General features: G+C 36.0%; 2 protein-coding genes and 1 long non-coding RNA gene across 3 annotated transcripts; 2 read left to right on the top strand and 1 right to left on the bottom strand.

The window, feature by feature from the left end:
• The first annotated feature begins 9,957 nt into the window (after positions 1-9,957).
• Positions 9,958-11,926, top strand: LOC145012015 (uncharacterized). The gene is made up of 2 exons (XM_078970779.1): positions 9,958-10,832; positions 11,282-11,926. The coding sequence occupies exons 1-2, from the start codon at positions 10,553-10,555 to the stop codon at positions 11,656-11,658; spliced, it is 657 nt and encodes a 218-aa protein (XP_078826905.1). The 5' UTR covers positions 9,958-10,552; the 3' UTR covers positions 11,659-11,926.
• Positions 11,927-11,988: 62 nt separating this feature from the next.
• On the top strand, positions 11,989-12,986 carry LOC145012016 (uncharacterized). The gene is made up of 2 exons (XR_013664357.1): positions 11,989-12,568; positions 12,706-12,986. It is a non-coding gene; the product is annotated as an uncharacterized LOC145012016 (long non-coding RNA).
• A 2,973-nt stretch (positions 12,987-15,959) lies between these two features.
• LOC145011430 (GPI transamidase component Gpi16 subunit family protein) lies at positions 15,960-19,005 on the bottom strand. The gene is made up of 5 exons (XM_078970149.1): positions 18,667-19,005; positions 17,203-18,411; positions 16,972-17,121; positions 16,507-16,687; positions 15,960-16,288 (listed from the first exon to the last, which is right to left on the bottom strand). Exons 1-5 carry the CDS (start codon positions 18,898-18,900, stop codon positions 16,101-16,103), a joined length of 1,962 nt encoding a protein of 653 aa, XP_078826275.1. The 5' UTR covers positions 18,901-19,005; the 3' UTR covers positions 15,960-16,100.
• Positions 19,006-19,490: the final 485 nt, after the last annotated feature.

Here is a 19,490-nt window from a genome sequence, read left to right as displayed (position 1 = left end):
TAGGTCAATCTCCCTCTCCCGAGCTCTAGCAATCATGTCATCCAACGTTTTACAGCTGGACCGGCTCACAAACATGCGGATATCACTCCGCAACATCTCATGATAACAGGCCTTCTTCATCTCCTCATCGGCTGCATACTGAGGAACAAGAAGAGCCCTCTCCCTGAACTTGGCGGTGATCTCCGCCACGGTCTTTGTAGTCTAGGTGAGGTCCTGAAACTCTTGGGCTAACTGCTGTACATCAATAACTGGTGCAAACTCTGCCCTGAACCTGGTAGAGAAATCGGCCCAGGTCATGGCATCTAACGCTGCATCATCTCCAATGGTATGACCGAACTCCTCCCACCAATCCCGTGCCCTGTCCTTCAGAAGACAGGATTCCAATCTAACCTTGTCCCCCTCGGGACACCTGCTAGTGCGGAATGCGTTGGCCATATCCGCCAACCATCTCGTGCTCGCTATGGGGTCCCGCGCCCCATGGTAGTCTGGAGCTCCACATGCCCTGAACTCCCTGAACGTAAGTGTGCGCGACCCCATCATGGCCGCCATCTCGGCACGGAAAATGCCCAATCTCTCATCCATCAGCTCTAAAATACCCTCCTTGATCGAACCGAAGATCACAAGAGTCTGCTCCAGTATGATGTGGGTAACCTCAGAAGAAAGGAATTCTCTGGTCTGCTCATCCATCTGCCCAGCCTCCAGGCCTGATCCTGATCCTGATCCCCCTCCGGCATCTGAAATGCCGATTGCTGGTCTCGAACGCAAAACTACCATTCTGAAACATATCATAACAACATCAGAAAACTGAAATATCTCAAGGGATCATGATACTACTACTAGCTTCCTGGTCTTGTCTTGGCCTTCCTTGATTCGAGTACGGATCCTCTGCTTTCAGTAGTACGGGCCCATACTACCTTCCACATCTATCCGTACTTTTCTCAAGAACTGCCTTGACTCCACCAAGTCACTTCTACGACTGCTTCTCTCTGCTACTCTCATCCTAGGCTTGCCCTAGAGAAATCTTGACTCTGCTCAAAACAGTCCTCAGCTGCTGAAGGCCTCCTAGAAATGCTAATTAGCCATCACCTGAATACCATCATATGTGATGAGGCTCAGATAATCCTTCGAGTAAAAGGCTCGTCCCTACAATGGTTAGACTCAAACAAGAGCTGCGCAATAGGGCCAAATCCAACACTCTGAGATTATTCAACCCTGATCACATGTGACGTGACGTATTCACCTAATGGCTAACTCTCATTACTAAGAGTTCTACAAAGCACGAAGCAAGCAGCATTCGGACATCGAAAATTACCCAAGCAATCCTATTCTCATAACGAGAAACCGATCTGGCATAAAATGCTAAACTCGCGCTACCAGGCATAACCTAAATAGGCTATCCTACTGCTGTTTACTCGTTACTAGCATGCAGTTCTCATAAAGCTAAACACATACAACAGGCACATAAGGCATCCTCCTAGATCCTTAGTCCTATACTAGCATGCTGTTCTACTGAAACTGGAACAATTATTCATAATTATAAAACTTGTATGGGTAATTTGGGAGTACTTACTTGAGCTCGGCTGATCGCATGCACCACACCCTTATCTTGTTTAAAACTTCTTTTCTTTCTAAGTGTTGTTGTTTTTTTTTCATTCGAAAACATTTTTTTCCTTTTTGAAAATCTTTTTATCTCTCCCTTAGTTTGAGTTCAGATACACTCGGGGTGCACCCGAATCCCTCAAACCAAGGCTCTGATACCAACTTGTAACATCCAAAAAGAAATGACCAATTTTTTTTTTAATTACTAAAAACAACATAATAAAATCATAAGGTAACTCGTACGTCAATATCTCACAACAATAATAAAGTGTTATAAGTGAACTGAATCAAAAATGTATTAGTCACATCTATGAAAAACAAAACAACTCCCAGGACAAGTGATATTGTGGTGTGTGTGTGCGATGCCATCAACTCGAGCTCTTCCCTTTGCTTGCGGAAGTACCTGAAACCAAAACTGAAACTGTAAGCACGAAGCTTAGTGAGCTCCCCCCAAACTACCACATACCAAATAATACATATAATCACATACTGGGCCTTACCCACTGCATCGGACCGAAGTCCGGAAACTGCATCGGACCAAAGTCCGGAACTACCCAGGGCCTTGCCCTCTGCATCGGATCGGGATCCGGAACTACTGAGGCCTTGCCTCCTGTATCAGACCAAAGTCCAGAACTACTGCATCGGACCGAAGTCCGGAACTGACTGCATCGGACAGAAGTCCGGAACATACTGAACATAGCATCACATAAGCATATCAACAACATGAGTACATACATAGCATACTACATCGGGATGTAACCCGGAACACATAACACCAAATACTGTCTGAGCCACGAAGGCATCAACCATACTAAAATCTGCATCGAACCGAAGTCCAGATACTACTGCTAGCTAAACGGGCCGGCATTGTGGCCTTAGACCCGTTCCTACTAAAAGGGAAACTCACCTCGTGATCTGGCTGCTGAGTGTGTGGCTCCGGGAACTATCTGCTGCTGCTCCGGTATCTCCCCGGCTACAAATCCACAATTACACTCAATCAAATTATTAATAACTGTATTGGGGTAAATGACTCCTTTACCCCTGGCTAAAGTCAACTCTCCTGGTCAAAGTCAACTTTACAGTTGACATGACTCGCCGAGTTGGGCCGCCAACTCGCCGAGTCCCTACTCTCATTTCTCACCCTACTCACTGCTACTCGTCGAGTATGGCATCAACTCGACGAGTTCCCTTTCGAATCCAAAACTTCAGGCAATCTGCATCAGACTCGCCGAGCCGTATGAACAACTCGACGAGTTGTTCTTCGAGCTAAGAAGATTGCCTTGGACTCGCCAAGTTGTATGAAAAACTCGCCGAGTCCCTCCATTACTGAGTCTAACCACAACTCACTGAGTCCACTCCATCACTCACTGGTCTCACTCGGCATCACTCAAAAAGGGAAAAATCGGGGACTCGCGGCTCGACTCGCCGAGTCGCTTGCATGCAGCAACTCAAAACTTGATTCTGCATGAATCCAGTGCATAGAACTTATAGATCTGGACTCCCTTAACTCGATTAGCACGTAAAGATTCTATCTTTATGTGCCCATATGCATTCATGAAGATAAAATAGCTCAAAAAGCATAATAAAGGCTAGATCTAGGGTTTCCATGCAAAGTATCTTCATAAAGGCAATAGATCTGGGCTCTAAAACTTCTCAATGAATAGATCTAAGGATATCTCGACTTATTAGGGCATTCATACAATCATAAGGCTTGGGAAAAACATCAACTAGATCTAGAAGAGTTCTAATGGAGGTTTAAAGCATAAAACAAGAGGGAAATCCGAAGAATACCTCAAATAACTCTGATTTGCCCTTGGATCTTTGCACTACTCCTCTTTTCCTTGCTCCTTTCTTCTTCTCCTTCTTCAAGCCTTCAAAAATCACACAAGAACACTTAGATCACTCAAGGATGGATTAGGGTTTTCTCACAGCATTCTGAGGGTGAAGGAGGCGAGAATGGGGGCTATAAGGTGGATTAAATAGTGAGCAACCCGAAGATTTAGGGTTTCAACCTGGCAGGCCGACTCGTCGAGTCCCGAATATGGACTCGCCGAGTCGCCGATCTATACGCTAATCAACAATGCGACCCTACTCGACGAGTCGGGACATGGACTCGCCGAGTTCCTTCATTAACTTCAAAAATAAATACTAAAAACCACATACCAGGGACGGGTCGTTACACATCTGCTTTGTCAAGGATCATTTAAAATGCTTATGCCTTTGGTTGTGGATGTGCATTTGGTTTTTCTCCCTCATTCTTCTTCGGGCACTCCTTAGATAAATGCCCTTCTCCTCGGCATTCATAACACACCCTCTTTTTGGATACACACTTGTTGGCATAATGCCATGTCTTTCCACACTTGTAGCAAGTCACCTCTTCGTCGCATCTCTCAAAATGTTTCAGTGGAATATTTGGCTTTGTAGCGTCTTCCCTCTTTGGGCAGTCCTGTTTGAAGTGCCCTTCGTCATTACATCCGTAACATACCTTTTCGTTGAATGTACATTCATTAGCATAATGTCCATGCTTTCCACACTTAAAACATGTCACCTCCTCGCCACTTTTTCTCGAGTTTTTCTTTTTGCATTTCCCGCACCATTTTTCCTCATCTTATCTTTTTCTAGACTTTGAGAACATGTTGTTCTTGTCATATTTGGAAGACCCCTCAAATTTACTCTTCTTGCCAACTTCAACCTTGTTGGCGATACAACCACTGATCACTTCTTCGACTGACTTAGCAACCCTGATAGTTGTCTCAAGAGTAGGTTCCTGGCGTACTGTCACAGTATGTTCATCCTTACTTTGTTGAAGTAAACGCCTTGTTTCCTCCATCTGATGATCCAACATCATTCGCACCATTGCGTATACTCCCGCCATCGTGATTGGCTCAGGTGCATCTGATAGCTCTGGTGCACTCCCAATCACGTGTGGCTCAGGCTGCGGGTTATCGTTTCCCAATCCATTTTGTGTGTTTTCCATTTCGATCTATACACCAAATTAGGTGAATTTAGATCTCTATTTCGATAGACGTTCAAATCATCCTTTTCACTCCGAAACGTTTACATGCTAGTTCTAATACCGTATTCATACGCTTTGAATCCTAAACACAAGAGGTTTCTAGATCCGGTCGGCAACAGACCATAGATCCAAACAAAAATATCATATATGGCAAACATATAGCATTTAGCACATAAAAGCATTTTAGGCATCTTTCCTAAAGCATACTAGTGCTCGTGTCAATTTAGGTGTACTGCCTAAAATATAAAATACTATGTCAACTCACAATCATCGCTTAGCATCCTAAGTTTAAGTCTAGAAATTTCCTACAAATTCCTAGTTCTCTTAAACTAATGCTCTAATACCAACTGTGACATCCCCAATTGCATGGCCAGAAAAGACCGATTTGTTTATGCATTGTTTTATAAAATTAGAGGAAATCTTTTAAAGAAAACGGTTGTGGAATTTGTTCCCAAAACAAAATATGATAACCATTTATCAAAACATTTCTCAAAGAGAATGTATTTTCATTAAATAATAAAAACCTCGAGATGTCATGTTCCGATACAGACCAAAAGCACAAACAATATAAAATAGACCTTACAACAGTTATTTATAACTACTGATCTATAATCCAAAACCTCTATTCAAGTCCACCAACTTATACTCTTGTGTCATTACCTGTAATGCAAAGAAAGTGAGTGGGTCAGGCTTGGGAGCTTGGTGAGCATATAGGGTTTTCAACCCACAATAAATAATTAATTTAATTTCATCAACCAATAATAACCCAATTACCCATTCCCGTTATTCTCACTTTACGTCCTTAAGAGAACTAACACAAGGGACCTAGTCTAAGAATATTTCATCGGGGCAACAACACATGCTTCGGGGGTTCCTCAGCAATATAAGTCAAATAAGGCAACCATGAGAGGGATGGAATACAACGAATGAACACCCAAGTTCATTAACACCTACATGTTATGAGCCTGATAGTGTTCCACGGGACTGTCTAGAAAGAGTCTGTGGTCGTCATCTAAATTCCGCTAGATGACTGGATCACAATGACATCGAGGCCTTTCAACATTTTTATTTCATCACACATCACTATCTACCCATGTTCTACCCACATATTTGCAGATAAAATATATTTGTTTATATATAGCATAAAACCTGTATAACAAATTCTTTCGACACTCATATCACATGAGAAATAGTATATATTGACATAGCACGTATTTTATAGAGTATAATCTATATATGTGTGTTAACAGAAAGCAACCACACACACTTACCTATTCCAAATAACGAGATAATATACATATAACACATATCACGTATTTTATAAAGATACTTCATATCTATGTGTTAGAAGAAAGTAACTACACACTCACTTGATCAAAAGATGACCAGACAACACTACGGCTTGTAGAAGTAGTATTCTTCGGTAGATCTGGAAGATCTTCACAAAAAACTGGACTCCTCACGGGCAGAGCTTCGGCTCGGAAACTCTTTTCTTCTTGGGATCTTCGGGCTTCAAGACTCGCTTTGGGTCTCAGGATGATACCGGGTCTTCGGGGGTACTTCTTTGCAACCAAACTTGGCTGACCCTTCAAATCTATTTATAGGGCAAAATTGGCCCTTACCACGTCGTGGGCTTGGTCATCACTGCATGCGTCATCTCAAGTTGCATCTGGGGGACTCCCAGAGTTGTCAGAAGACCTGCCACGTCGTGGTCTCTGACACAGCTTTGGGGTTCGCGCCCCGAACTTCAAAAATTCATAACTTTCGCATACGAACTCCATTTTCGACGTTCTTTATATTGACGCGAAGATGAGATTATGCTCTACAACTCTTGTTTAGACTCCATTGGCTAATTTTGACTTTATTATTAATATATTATAAGTATATTATTTGTATTTTATCTTTAGTAGGCCGGGACAGGAAAACTCCGTTCGAAATTCATAACTCCTTCATCTGAACTCCGTTTTCGTCTGTCTTTTTATCGCTGGAATACTATCGAAGAAATATTCGACTCTCGTTTAGATCACTAAGGATAGATATCTATCTACCTTAAATTCACTATTTACGTCGCGTTGGGTCATGCCGGTTCTGTCGCGAAACTTCGACAAGTCATAACTTCTTCGTTATAACTTGAATTTTGGCGTTCTTTATATGCACGGAAACCTTGTGACATATACTACAACTTGGTTAATATTAATACTTATAAATAATCTTCCATCAAAAATTCATTTTTGATGCTTATCGTCTCTAATTTGACTAGTCCGGATCTACGGGCGTTACAATATATCAAATCCTTGTGTAGGACATAATGATTCGAGTCCCATATGCTTCAGATATAGGATCGATCATATATGATATAATGTTCGCTTATTATAATTTTTTAAATGCCTTTAGTATTGTGTGGAAATGATTACAGTTTCATATGACTAAATTTGTTAAACTACCGTCAAACATTTTTAGGTTTGCTGAGGACTGGTTGTTTGTGGACAGTTGAGAGTATGATATTGTTAGAATGTACCATGGTGGCATGTTCTGTATTGATATGATTCTTGGTCAGAATTGATTGTCATATGAAAATATAGAAATGTTTCCATTATGGGAGATGCTTATATAATCTACATGTCAATTGGAACCTTTAATGCAATAGAAGTATTAAAGAAGTGTATCTTGAATTTGAGACTCCGTTACCATGGAATTGTTATGAATAACAAGTTCTAATGGAACATTCTATAATATTGTAGGTTCGGTCTCTGTCACTTTAGAGCCTCGACATCACAAAAGACAATTCATGTAAAAATGAAATTCCACTAAATCTTAGATAATGATAAAAATTTGGAATTGTGAAATGTGCATCATTGGAATAAATTTCAGTGGATCTGTTCACAAAGGAAGGACCATAGAGAGGTATAGTATGCATGTTCATAACATAGGCTTGACTGATGTTATCTAATCAAAGTGGTTAGTTGATTACTCAAAACAATATACAATGAATAAATTTGTAATTGCTATGATGATTAAATAATAGAAATTGTTTATATTCAGTAAGTTTGAAACCATAGTTAATTAATTTATTATTGAGTTTCACTTTGTGTGTTTACTTCCCTAAGTAATTTTAATATTATTCAGAATTCCACAGTCGCTCATACTTTTGGAAGTAAGTAGTGATTTAATATTGTCATGAGTTAATTGTAGATTGTCGATTGAGGTTAAGACATTGCAATTGGAATTGCTACAATATTTATGAGTAATTTTGAAAATAGAGATTTTAAGTATTGGATAAACTCACACTTAGAGTTTAATTTATGGATTTTATTACGAGTAATTCTAAGACGATAATATTTACTATTCTTAAGCGGAGATATATAGTTCATAGTTTATGAATCAGTTGTTCACTGGTTTACCTAAACACATCTTGTAACTGGGTGTTATAAAGAGTAATTTCATGCATGATTTGGTTAGTAAAATGTATGACTATATAGTCAAAGTAATTCGTTCATTTTCCCTTAACGGGAAAAGTGATATCTTTGGGCCTCTTGATGATTTGTTGCTGACATCTAAAGTGCTTGGCCGAGCCTTGAATAAATTGATGCAATCAATTAGTAGTTTGAATTCAGTCATCATAAATCGGGAAAATCGATAAACAAAATCTTGGACTATGAGATTGATTCAAATCCATGTCTCGTGTCCATACGATATATTGTAGAACGAATGAATAACTAATCATTTATCTTAGGGCCAACGTTTGATTTGAATTAGAGTTCGGTAATGGCTTTGGAAAACATACTTTGCTATTTAGTTTAAGGTTTATACTTGCAACTGTAGTTATAGTCTAATCTAAGTGAGAGACTATTTGATTAAGATCTCATAGCCAATAACTAAATTCATATATTCTTGTAGTTAGAAGCAAAATCCTTTTGGGTTTCCCTCATAACTAGAACTAAGTTAGAATGACATTTAGATAGAATATATATATATATATATATATATATATATATATATATATATATATATATATATATATATATATATATATATATATATATCGAAAAACGTCATATATTCATTTTAAACGATTTTCAAAATTTCTTACACGTTCAAAAACTTCAAAATGCTTGATATTGGGAAAAGAAATTCGAAAATGTAACAAAAAAAAGTAAAAATAAGACTTTGTTGTTCGATAATGTTAGATTTCGAACAATATAATTATTCTACGCTTTTGAAAATTGTATGACTATTTTTTTTTTCTTATACATTGTTTTCGAACAATATGGTTAGAATCGGCATAAATTGAATTGGCCGGGTATTAAAAATTAATCTTAGCCTAAAATGGTATCGCGTCGGTGGATTCGGATAAAATAAGTAAAAAAAATCGTACCTGAATATTGGAATGGAATCAAATTTGGTAAATAATTATTGGGTTGGAATGAAATAACATGTTTTGAGTCTTTTGACTTAATTTTCTTATGCTTGCATATAATGAGACTATACCTAAATAACAACTTTCATTCAATATGAAATTATAGCATGAAAAGCCGAATTTTTTTAGCTTTGATATTCTGATTTTGAGGACCGTAATTAATATCGAACTAAAATAATGAAATCCGAAGTACAAACTATAAACTGTATGTTGGAAAAGATCCTGTATCAAACTAATTTCAAACGAATAAATATTGTAAATTTTAAAAGTTTCTCATATTACATATTACCTGTTTTTCCAAGTTTTTTGATTCTAGATTTAGGCTATGTTTGGCGAACTAGCTGAAAAGCTAGCTGTTAGCTGAAAAGCTAGCTGATGGCTGAAAAGCTAGCTGTTAAATAAAAAGCTAGCTGATAAAAAATAACGTTTGGTAAAACTAGCTGAAAAGCTAGCTAAAATATATAAAATTACATAAAAGCACATGTAAGAATATGTGTTTCTATAATTAATTAAGGGGTGTATTTGGAAAATTTTAAAAAAGCTCATAAAAAACTAGTCTAAGTAGCTTTTCAAAAAGCTAGCTTATAAGCTAGTTTATCAGCTACTTTTTGGCTTACCAAACACGACAACATAAAAAAGCTTGAAAAATAAACTAGCTTATCAGCTAGCTGTGACGCGTCAAACACAACCTTACTTTATCTGGTTCCACTGTACCCTATTTGACATTTTCTAGACCCACTTTACTCGGTCTCATACCCAGAACCGATTTCCGATTTCTATATGACAGTCCCGTTTCCGATTCTACTAAATCTTGTTTTCTGGTTTCGGGGTCCATTTGGATCGGATAGGGACCTCGTTTCACCCCTAATTGCTATACACAACCCATTTGGAAATGCTACATTATTTTTTCGAAGTTTTGATGTTCAAAAAACCAAAATCACGTGGCCCACGTCCAAATTCCTGAACGAAACAGATGATACACTTCCCTGTAGTATATAGAAGCCACCGTCAAACCATCTCTTGCACTTTTCAATGCGCTTCCCTTTATTCACGCTCCAGATTTCATACAATGCCCACGCCTTTCTTATACTAATCTCTTTCCCTTTTTTCAATCCCTTTTCTTTCGCTCTCTGAAAACCATATGCCATCTCCAAAATAATCGTACATAACACCTGAAACACCAAACGTAAACCATTTTCCAGTTCCCACTTACTCCCTTTTCCGGTTTTAGTTTCTTCAGATCTGGGACCTCAAACCCTTTCCCCTTCGCCCAAATTAAACAATCTTAGAACTGGGTTTCCTCCCTGCCTCTAAAGAACCAAAGATTTTAGTTTCTCTTACGTAATTCCTGGTGGGTTCTATGTCTGCTTCATTCAAATGATAAAACCCTAGTTCATTATGCGATTGGAGGTCACCTGTGAAGTGGGTGTTCAGTTCTCTAGTGTTTTTCATACGAAATTGAAGACCCAGATCAGATAAGAGTAGCGATTTGAAGTATACGGTTGAAAAATTTGTTGAAGATGATACAGTTATTGTTCTTTGTTGTATTTGCCGAGGCCTTTGTGGCGTTTCTTCTAATGGTGAAAATCGGACCACTTAGAGAACTGGTCATGAATGGGTTGGATCAAGTGAAAATGAGGAAGGGGACTGTTTTGACGATTGCTGGGACGATGTCTGTGATCTTGTTTTCAAATTGGATTAGTATTGTTAAAATCCAGAACAAAGGTGCTAAGATTGGTACAATGACACCCATGGATCAAGTTCTTTGGAGGACTCATTTGCTTGAGGCTTCACTCATGGGTACATTACTACTACTACTACCACTATTTTGTTTTAACTTTAAGTCTTCATTCATGTTTTCAAATGTTTGATTTTGTTTCTTATGGTCAAAATAATCAGATTTTGAGGGTAGTTGTCGTTATCTTTAACCTTTAATTTGTGTATATATGATTCCAAGTTTGATTATTCAAGTCACGTTTACCAGTTTCTTATGGTTGACTGTTTAGGGTTGTGGCTAAATCGATAGTTTAGATATAAATAATATTTCAATTGTGCAAGTGTTCTGGTTTGTATATTTCACTGATTTCAAAACTGGGTATATGGTAAGACATTGTACCTTCAGTCTTTTTCTCATTAAGGCATTGTTGTATGTTGCAAAATCTATCCAATTATATTTAGTTATTTACTATTTAACCCTAGTCATATATGAAGATTCATAGTTGTCAAACTTGTATACTTTGACCTTGCAGGATTCTCTTTGTATCTTGGCTTCTTAATTGATCGAATGCATCATCATCTTCAAAAATTAATCAATCTGAGAAAAAACGGTGGTTCATCAAAAAAAGAAGTGGAAAAGCTGGAGGCAGAAAAGTTGCAGCTAAAAGAAAACGAAGAGAAAGCAAAAGAAGAAATCAATCGGATGCAAAAAGAGATTTCCAATCTATCAGAAAGCTTAAAGAAGCTTAAGCTGGAGTCGAAAGAAAAAGATAAGAAGATTGAAGTTGCAGAAGCTCATGTCACTTCCCTTCAGAAACAATCTGCTGATTTGCTTCTTGAATATGATCGTCTTCTTGAAGACAATCAAAATCTTCAAGCCCAAACCAAAAACCGACAATTTAGGGGTTAGATTTATATGCTCCCCCAGATTGTGTGGTGACCATTGTTGTTGACTTTTTCGTGTTTTACGATCTCATGAGTCATTTTTTGGAAACATGGAAATTGTAATCTTGTTGTACACATGTTACCGATGTTGAATTGTTTTGCATTTGATTTGGATTTGATTTTTGGTATCTTGAGAAAAAGTTAGAATTTATTTGTACTGGTTTGATTGATGGAAGTTTTGGAGTTATGATTTATTATTTTTTGAACAGGGCATCACAAAGATTGAAGTCTGAGATTTCTGATTATCTGCTAGGGTTAGTTCCACATCTCCACGGATTAGTTCCATATGGTATATCTTTCTATTTACTTATTCTCATTATAGTACATTTGTCAAAAATAAAAGGAGGTAAATCATTCGATAGAGAGACTGCCAAATTGTTTACATTAGGGTTACATGAATTTCTTAAGGAATTTATTTATAAAAGCAAATTGACTTAAATTTTGCCAAAAAGGCCAAACCCAAAAACCAAGACGAATCTAGTCATGGCTTATTTGTAAAAATTTTGGACCCCTTTAAAAGATGAGTTCTGGACGTTCGTCTCTATCACCCACCCTTTGGAACAGGATGTCATTGTCTCAGGGCCTTTGTGTGTACTCTGATGCAGACTATGGGACATTCTACGTCAAGCTACTGTGTCTTTTTAGGGAGCAACCTTCTTTCCAGGTCATCCAGACTACCATCTCCAGATCCTGCGTAGAAGCCAAGTATCGTGGAGTAGCAAATACATAAGTTAAAAGGTCTAGGCTGCAAAACCTTGTACATGAGCTACACTTTTCTATTAGAAAGGCAATTGTTGTTTACTATGACAATTTAAGTGCAGTTTATCTCTCTACTATTCAACACCAAACTGATATTCATTTTGTTCAACACCAACGTAAGTGCAGTTTATCTCTCTACTGATATTCATTTTGTTTACTATGACAATTTAAGTGCAGTTTATCTCTCTACTAATCTGGTTCAACACCAACATACGAAACACATCCAAACTGATATTCATTTTGTTCAAGACAGAGTCCATATGGGTCATGTACGCGTTATACATGTCGTGTCTACATCTCACTACACAAATATCTTCACAAAAGGACTACCATCCTCTATTTTATGACTTTATATTCGGTCTTAATGTCCAGCCAACTACCCACATTTCGAATGCATGAGGATGCTAATTAATTTGTATGTTTGTTTGATTTGTGTACTACCTTATCGGATTTGGCCTATCTGTATGTTTCAATAATCGAATTGTATTATTTGTATGTATACATGATTAATGAGAGAGCATTTTCCCCAGACAATCATAATAAACCACGCTTAACCAAGAAGGAATAAATTCAAGTAAAAGCTAACCCATGCAAAGGAATAAATTCACCAACAGAATTATAAAGATCGACAAATTTCATGTCTATATCATTTTGTTTTATCCTTCCTTAATAAACTGATGTTAACTGTCAATAACACCGTTTGTAACGCTTTATGCAACTATGGGTGTATATATTGAATTTCTCAGCAAATTTGGTTATTTTTTACAATGAATATTCATAAAAATGACTATTGGTTATTGTGATTTAAGTAACCGATCCAATTTCTTTGCATTTCCTTAGTTGACCACCAAATCCAATAACAAGCCTTATTGAGTTTGTTTTTGTTTCCACCAAACACTTCAATTCTCCTTCCCCTCTTGTATCCAAAGTATTTACTATTTTAATTGGAAGCTATTTTGATATTGATAAGATTTATTTGTTAGATTTCAGTAAAAAATCAGATTAAAAAATATTGGTTTCTGATTTTATACATGTTTTAAAATTTTGGATTCCACTGAACTATTATTACTATTAATATTATTTTGCTCATCCTCCCTAATAAATCAAAATCTTTTTGCCACATGTCATATTCTTCTTAATTTGGACACATGATATTTTCTAAAAATTTTGAATTTTCTATTTTCTACTTATCATTTTATTGTATTTTCCATTTTATTAAATTAAAATTCCATATTTAATATGTAGGGTAATATATATTTAAGGTATTCATTAGAAAATGTTTATATATATATATATATATATATATATATATATATATATATATATATATATATATATATATATATATATATATATATATATATATATATATATAATGTATTCAATGTATTAAAGCCTCATTAATCTTAATAATTCATTTTTTTTTTAATTTTTCTTATAAATTCAAACTTCTCAAATTGTAAAAATTTAATATATAATTTTTTTAAAATAAACCCATGTAATACATGAGTCTCACACCTAGTGTCAAATAAAAAAAGTTTGTAATTAATTTGGTCCGAATTACAATTTTTTGGAAATGATGGTCATTTTCCGTAATTCTCCATACAGTCCGTTCCAAACAACATTTTTAATCCTTGGTTTCGAGTTTCTTGCCTAAAATAGAAGCCACCTTTTCAAACAACATTTTTAATCCTTGGTTTCGAGTTTCTTGCTTAAAATAGAAGCCACCTTTTCAAACAACATTTTTAATCCTTGGTTTCGAGTTTCTTGCTTAAAATAGAAGCCACCTTTTCAATCAGGATCATAACTTTAACACCCAAGCAATTGAGGATCAATATATCAACTAAGGCCACTGTCTAACACAAGACATGATCAGATTCAAAAATACTGTTTTTCTGATTTTATACATGTTTTAAAATTTTGGACTCCGCTTAATTATTATTACTATTAATTATTATTTTGCTCATGTCAAATAAAGGAAGTTTGTAATTAATTTGGTTCGAAATACAATTTTTTGGAAATGATGGTCATTTTCCTTAATTCTCCATACAGTCCGTTCCAAACAACATTTTCACAAATTTAGTCCTTGGTTTCGAGTTTCTTGCCTAAAATAGAAGCCGCCTTTTCAATCAAGTTCATGACATTAACACCGAAGCAATTGAGAATCAATATATTAACCAAGGCCACTGTCTAACACAAGACACGATTAGATCATACACTAGTGAACCCCAACAAATGACTTATAAGGATAACTATTTTTCAAAATTATTCAAAAACATAATCTAAGTTTAACACCATCAAAGTAAGGTCTTTGTATAAAAAACACAAACGAACTATGTACTTCGTTCAAATGTCGCCTTATGGTAACCAACATCTACCGGTAAAAATTAAATAGGAAAAAAACAAAGGTAACTATTTCGAAATCGTTCAGAACATACCATCCAAGTTTGTTATATTCACAAAACATCATCTAAGTAAAGTTTTTGTACAAAAAATATCAACAAACTATATATTTTGTTCAAATGTTACTTACTCGATCGGGTTCTTACAATTTAAAGGATGATTTTGCCTAATTATTATGACATGACATAATATTAGTTACATGACATTAATTGATATATTCATCATTTATAAATCGATCTAGGACTTATTCATGAACGAATGACTTCTTATTCTCCTTTGATTGCCTCTTCTTCTACTAATCAAATATCTCTAACTTAAGCTCATACATTTCAAAGACACATAAGATATTTGATGATATAAACCCTTGTGACTGTCGACATCCTTTTCGAATTGGCATAAAGTTTGGGGTTTGTCCCAACTGAATGATAACTTTAACCAAAAGCTTTATTATGTCATTCTCCCATATATTTGCTTGGTTATGTGATTCATTTTTTTTGGATATATGTGTAAGCTTTTGCTATAGGTAGTATAGGCAATATATATATATATATATATATATATATATATATATATATATATATATATATATATATATATATATATATATATATATATGCTAATTTGTAACATCACAACAATGTCTTGATGAATATTTATGTCAATTTGAGGTGTGGTTAAATCTACTTTTTGTTAGCATGATGCTTAGCTACAAGGTTATGACTAAACTGGAACAGATTTTCAAACTATTATGCATCTTTCATTTTTCACAAATTCCATTCCTTGAGTTATGTATGGAGTATGGACATTTACCCCCTAGTTTTCACAAATTCCAATCATTTGTTCGTGAATAAGCGACAAATTGATTTTTAAAGGAGGAATGTATCAACTAATGGCATGCCACTAATGATTATTCCATATCACCAATAATTATGACAAGACATCCTTTAACCTACAAGAACCGGTCACCGGTGAGTATCTTCTAAACAAAACATATAGTTTGGTGGTGTTTTTTTGTACAAAGATCAATGTTGGATGGTGTTTCTTGAACGATTTTGAAACATGATTACCCTTATAAGTCATTTTCCCATAACAATACTTTGGACATGAGCTAAAAGTAAAATAATCATATAATCATAAACAAAACAAAACAATATGGTTCTAACATTTCTAATTTCCATAACACCTAAGTTCAAAATAATAGTATACAAACCAAGCCGTGTGCATTAATTACCTAATTTCTCAATGTCATCCAGAATAATATTGCCATCCAAAAGCAATAGCAGCTATCAATACAATTTTCAGAATTACCTTTGAACTTATAAACTTTGAAGAAGAAGAAGAAGATGATGAAGACGACGGTGGGTCCCAAGGCTTCCCTCTCAACTTAGCTGACAATTTGGAGAACAACAACTGAAGCTTGCCACTCTTCTTATCTGAACATCATCCATAATCAACTTCTTTAAGTACAATGTCTTAATAAGAAGAACAAATAAAATTGAAAGTAGGAGCTGGATTATAACCATATTTGTGTTCTATTATCCACCAACACCATTTTGTTGTAAGAAATGGCTTTGGGTTGGAGTAATTTACACCAAATTTGGTGTAAAATGGGATTTAGAGTATTATAAGTTCCATAATGAAAAAGTTTTACCTTTTTCTTTCAAAAGCCTTTCTTCCTCACCAACACGTCTTCTAAGTGCATTCATCAGTGACCCAAAATACAAAGCAAAAACAGTGCATGTAATTGTGATTACATTATAAGGCATGCTAAAATCAGGGGTAGTCAAAGGAACAAGAAGCACTTCTGTGTAAGATAATATTTTTCTTTTTTCCTGCAATACAAAACAGACCAAATTATAGCAACCTACTTTTATTCATTTATTCATTATAGCATTCTACTTTCATTTCTTCCAACCACAACATTGATTTTTGAAAAATCTATCCAATTATAGCAATCTTGAATCCTATAAATGGGTAGATTTCTCAAAGTACAATGCCTTAATAAGAAAAAAAAAAGTTGAAAGTACAATCTTGTAATGTAATAGAAAGAGATAGAAGTACACTGTTATCATAAACAAACAAATGAAGGTTGTTGCTATTTCTTGCATTTAAATACCTGCATCTTAGAAACCATAGGTGACTTGATGGAAGCATTGTCCTGTTTATATTGCATGCGTGTTTGGAAGTCTGGATAGCTGATTATGGCAGATGGGATGTCAAATCCCTGGTTAGCATCTGGTGGATACTCATCTATGTGCAAGAAACCCTGTGGTACAAGTAACACAGCAGTAAGTACAAGTAAATTGAGCATACTTTTAAATCAATAAAAATTAGATGAAACTAGTACCTTGTCAAATTCTAAAGTTAATGAAGCTGATTTCATGTCACAAGGTAATTTCAAGCTCATTTCCATTACTCCAGGGGACACCTTATCTTCAGAAGGTGAGACACTTAGTTTTTCTATGGCATCCCCAAAAGATTGGGGTACCCCATCTACATATACTTTTGCAGTATGGTAATATACTTTGATATACCAAGGCACAACTTGAAAAACATCTACTTTTAACCTACATTTTTCTTCATTATGGTCAACCTTTGGGAGACTTTGACTCCATTCTGTTGACTGTAAAGAGAGAGCAATAGCACCCCTTTCATTCCCACTTCCCATTAAGAACCGACTAACACGTAATGGTGCTTTCACACATGACCAAGTTACTGGAAGCTTCCATTTGAATCCCAAATCAAAAGGTTTGGAATTGTGATGATCTTTTATTGAGAAACCATATAAGATAGATGAGTGTTCTCTATGGAAACTGTTTATTTCTTTCATTATTCTATCAGGAGAAACGGAAAATTCAAAGTTTGAATTACTCTCCAGACCTTCATCACCCTCGTCTTTCATGTTATGAACTAAGCTACCTTCAAGTTGAACATACACATTGCTAGATTTGGCTAAAGCACATTTTCCATCAACTGTTTTTCCAAACAATGAGCTCATAGACCAGTTTGGTTGTAAGTTTCTGCCACGAGTTTCCAAAGCATCTGGTTGAAGAACAACTGTAAGCATTTGTTCAAGAACTATTCCATGATCAGAAGCCATTGGATCGAATTCCCCTGAAGTTAAATGCAACCTTTGAGAATGATAAAATCCTCTGTAAATTGATGGTCTGTCCATTAATGAAGAAAGCCCAGATTTGTCTCGACATGGAAGCAACTTCAACCATGGAGTCAGATTTTCAGTGCAAACAGCCTCTCGAGGCAATGATCCATATCTTAGATTGGAGGAAAGTGGCCTGAAGCTCCAGTCAGGAGCAGAATACGTGGTGGAAGATTCTAGAAAGTTGATTGAAGCACAAAAGAGGCCTGAAAGTGTGTGTGTTAGGTTTTTCCAGGAAGCATCGACCTGATCTGGGGAGACATCAAATGCAGCCCATAATTCAACTCCGGGAGGTTTGGCGTTGCTGCCTGAAACAGGGTCAAAACCACCCCACCTTTCGTAATTCCAACGACCTTGAGTGAAAGACAGTTCCATTTCTCTGATTCGATATTTGTGAACCTGTAGTGTCCAAATCCTAAATTAGACCACAAATACGATTGGTTGAAATCTATATAAAAAAGTAATACAACAATATAATGTAACTTCACAAATCATCCTAATCAATGAATAATTAAACCCTAAACTCAATTAGGATGGACCAGAGCAACAATTAGAAAGCCTTCGGTACTGTTAAACCTAAGGATTCAATAAAATGCCTAGATAGAAAAACGAATCTGATTGAGTAAAGCAATTAACGAACTATTGTAATCATACCAGCTGATAGATAGCTTTGGGAAAAAGCCGGTGGTGATGTCCATAAGAATTTGTCGGAGGAACTCTACTCTCGAAGTGAAAATGAGAAAGAACTTTCCGATCAGGAAGTGGCCTGAACAGCAGCTCCTCAGTGAATTCTTCTCCATCGATTTGTTCTACTACTTCTTCCGTGGATTCAGAGGCAACGTGGAGTATGAACACTAACAGTAAGAAGATGGAAAGTAAACGAGCCATGAGAATCTGAGTTTTCGTGATTGTGTACTATGGTAATGGAGTCAATCGCGTAGGAAAATCGGCCATTGCAGGAACTTCAAATTGTATTTGTCAGTGACAACCCACATTACAGATCAAGCCTTAAGCTTCACCGGATCATGGTTCAGACCCATTCATCTAACGGGTCGGAATATGTGCCCTTTTTAATTTTTTTTTTTTTTTAATAGTTGTAATTTACAGTTTTGATCCACGTTGTTTGTACCTTTATTCCAGGTTTTTAGGGATGAACATTGGACGGAACTGGTACCAATCGGTACTGTTTTCGATTTTCTGAATATCAAATTTCATCTAAAGTCAATCCCAAGTACGGTACTGAATTAACGTTATCAGTATCAGGAATGGTATCGACTTTCGGCAGTGGCGAATCTAGAACAAAAAATCACGTGGTTCCCAAATTAAATGAAACCAATAAAAAAATCAACAACACTTTTGTCGATCCGGTCATTTACCTTAAAAAAACTAAACCGGTTCAATCGGTTAAAAACGATCAAACGTCACCGATTAAAATTTTAAAAACCGATTGAAATATAACTGAAAAAACTCATACTGTT

The sequence above is a fragment of the Lactuca saligna genome, chromosome 8 (genome assembly GCF_052625555.1).
Source record: "Lactuca saligna cultivar CGN05327 chromosome 8, ASM5262555v1, whole genome shotgun sequence".
In the NCBI taxonomy this organism is placed as follows: Eukaryota; Viridiplantae; Streptophyta; class Magnoliopsida; order Asterales; family Asteraceae; genus Lactuca; species Lactuca saligna.
The sequence above is the reverse complement of the archived record's forward strand: the minus strand, read 5'-3'. Positions and strand labels throughout refer to the sequence as shown.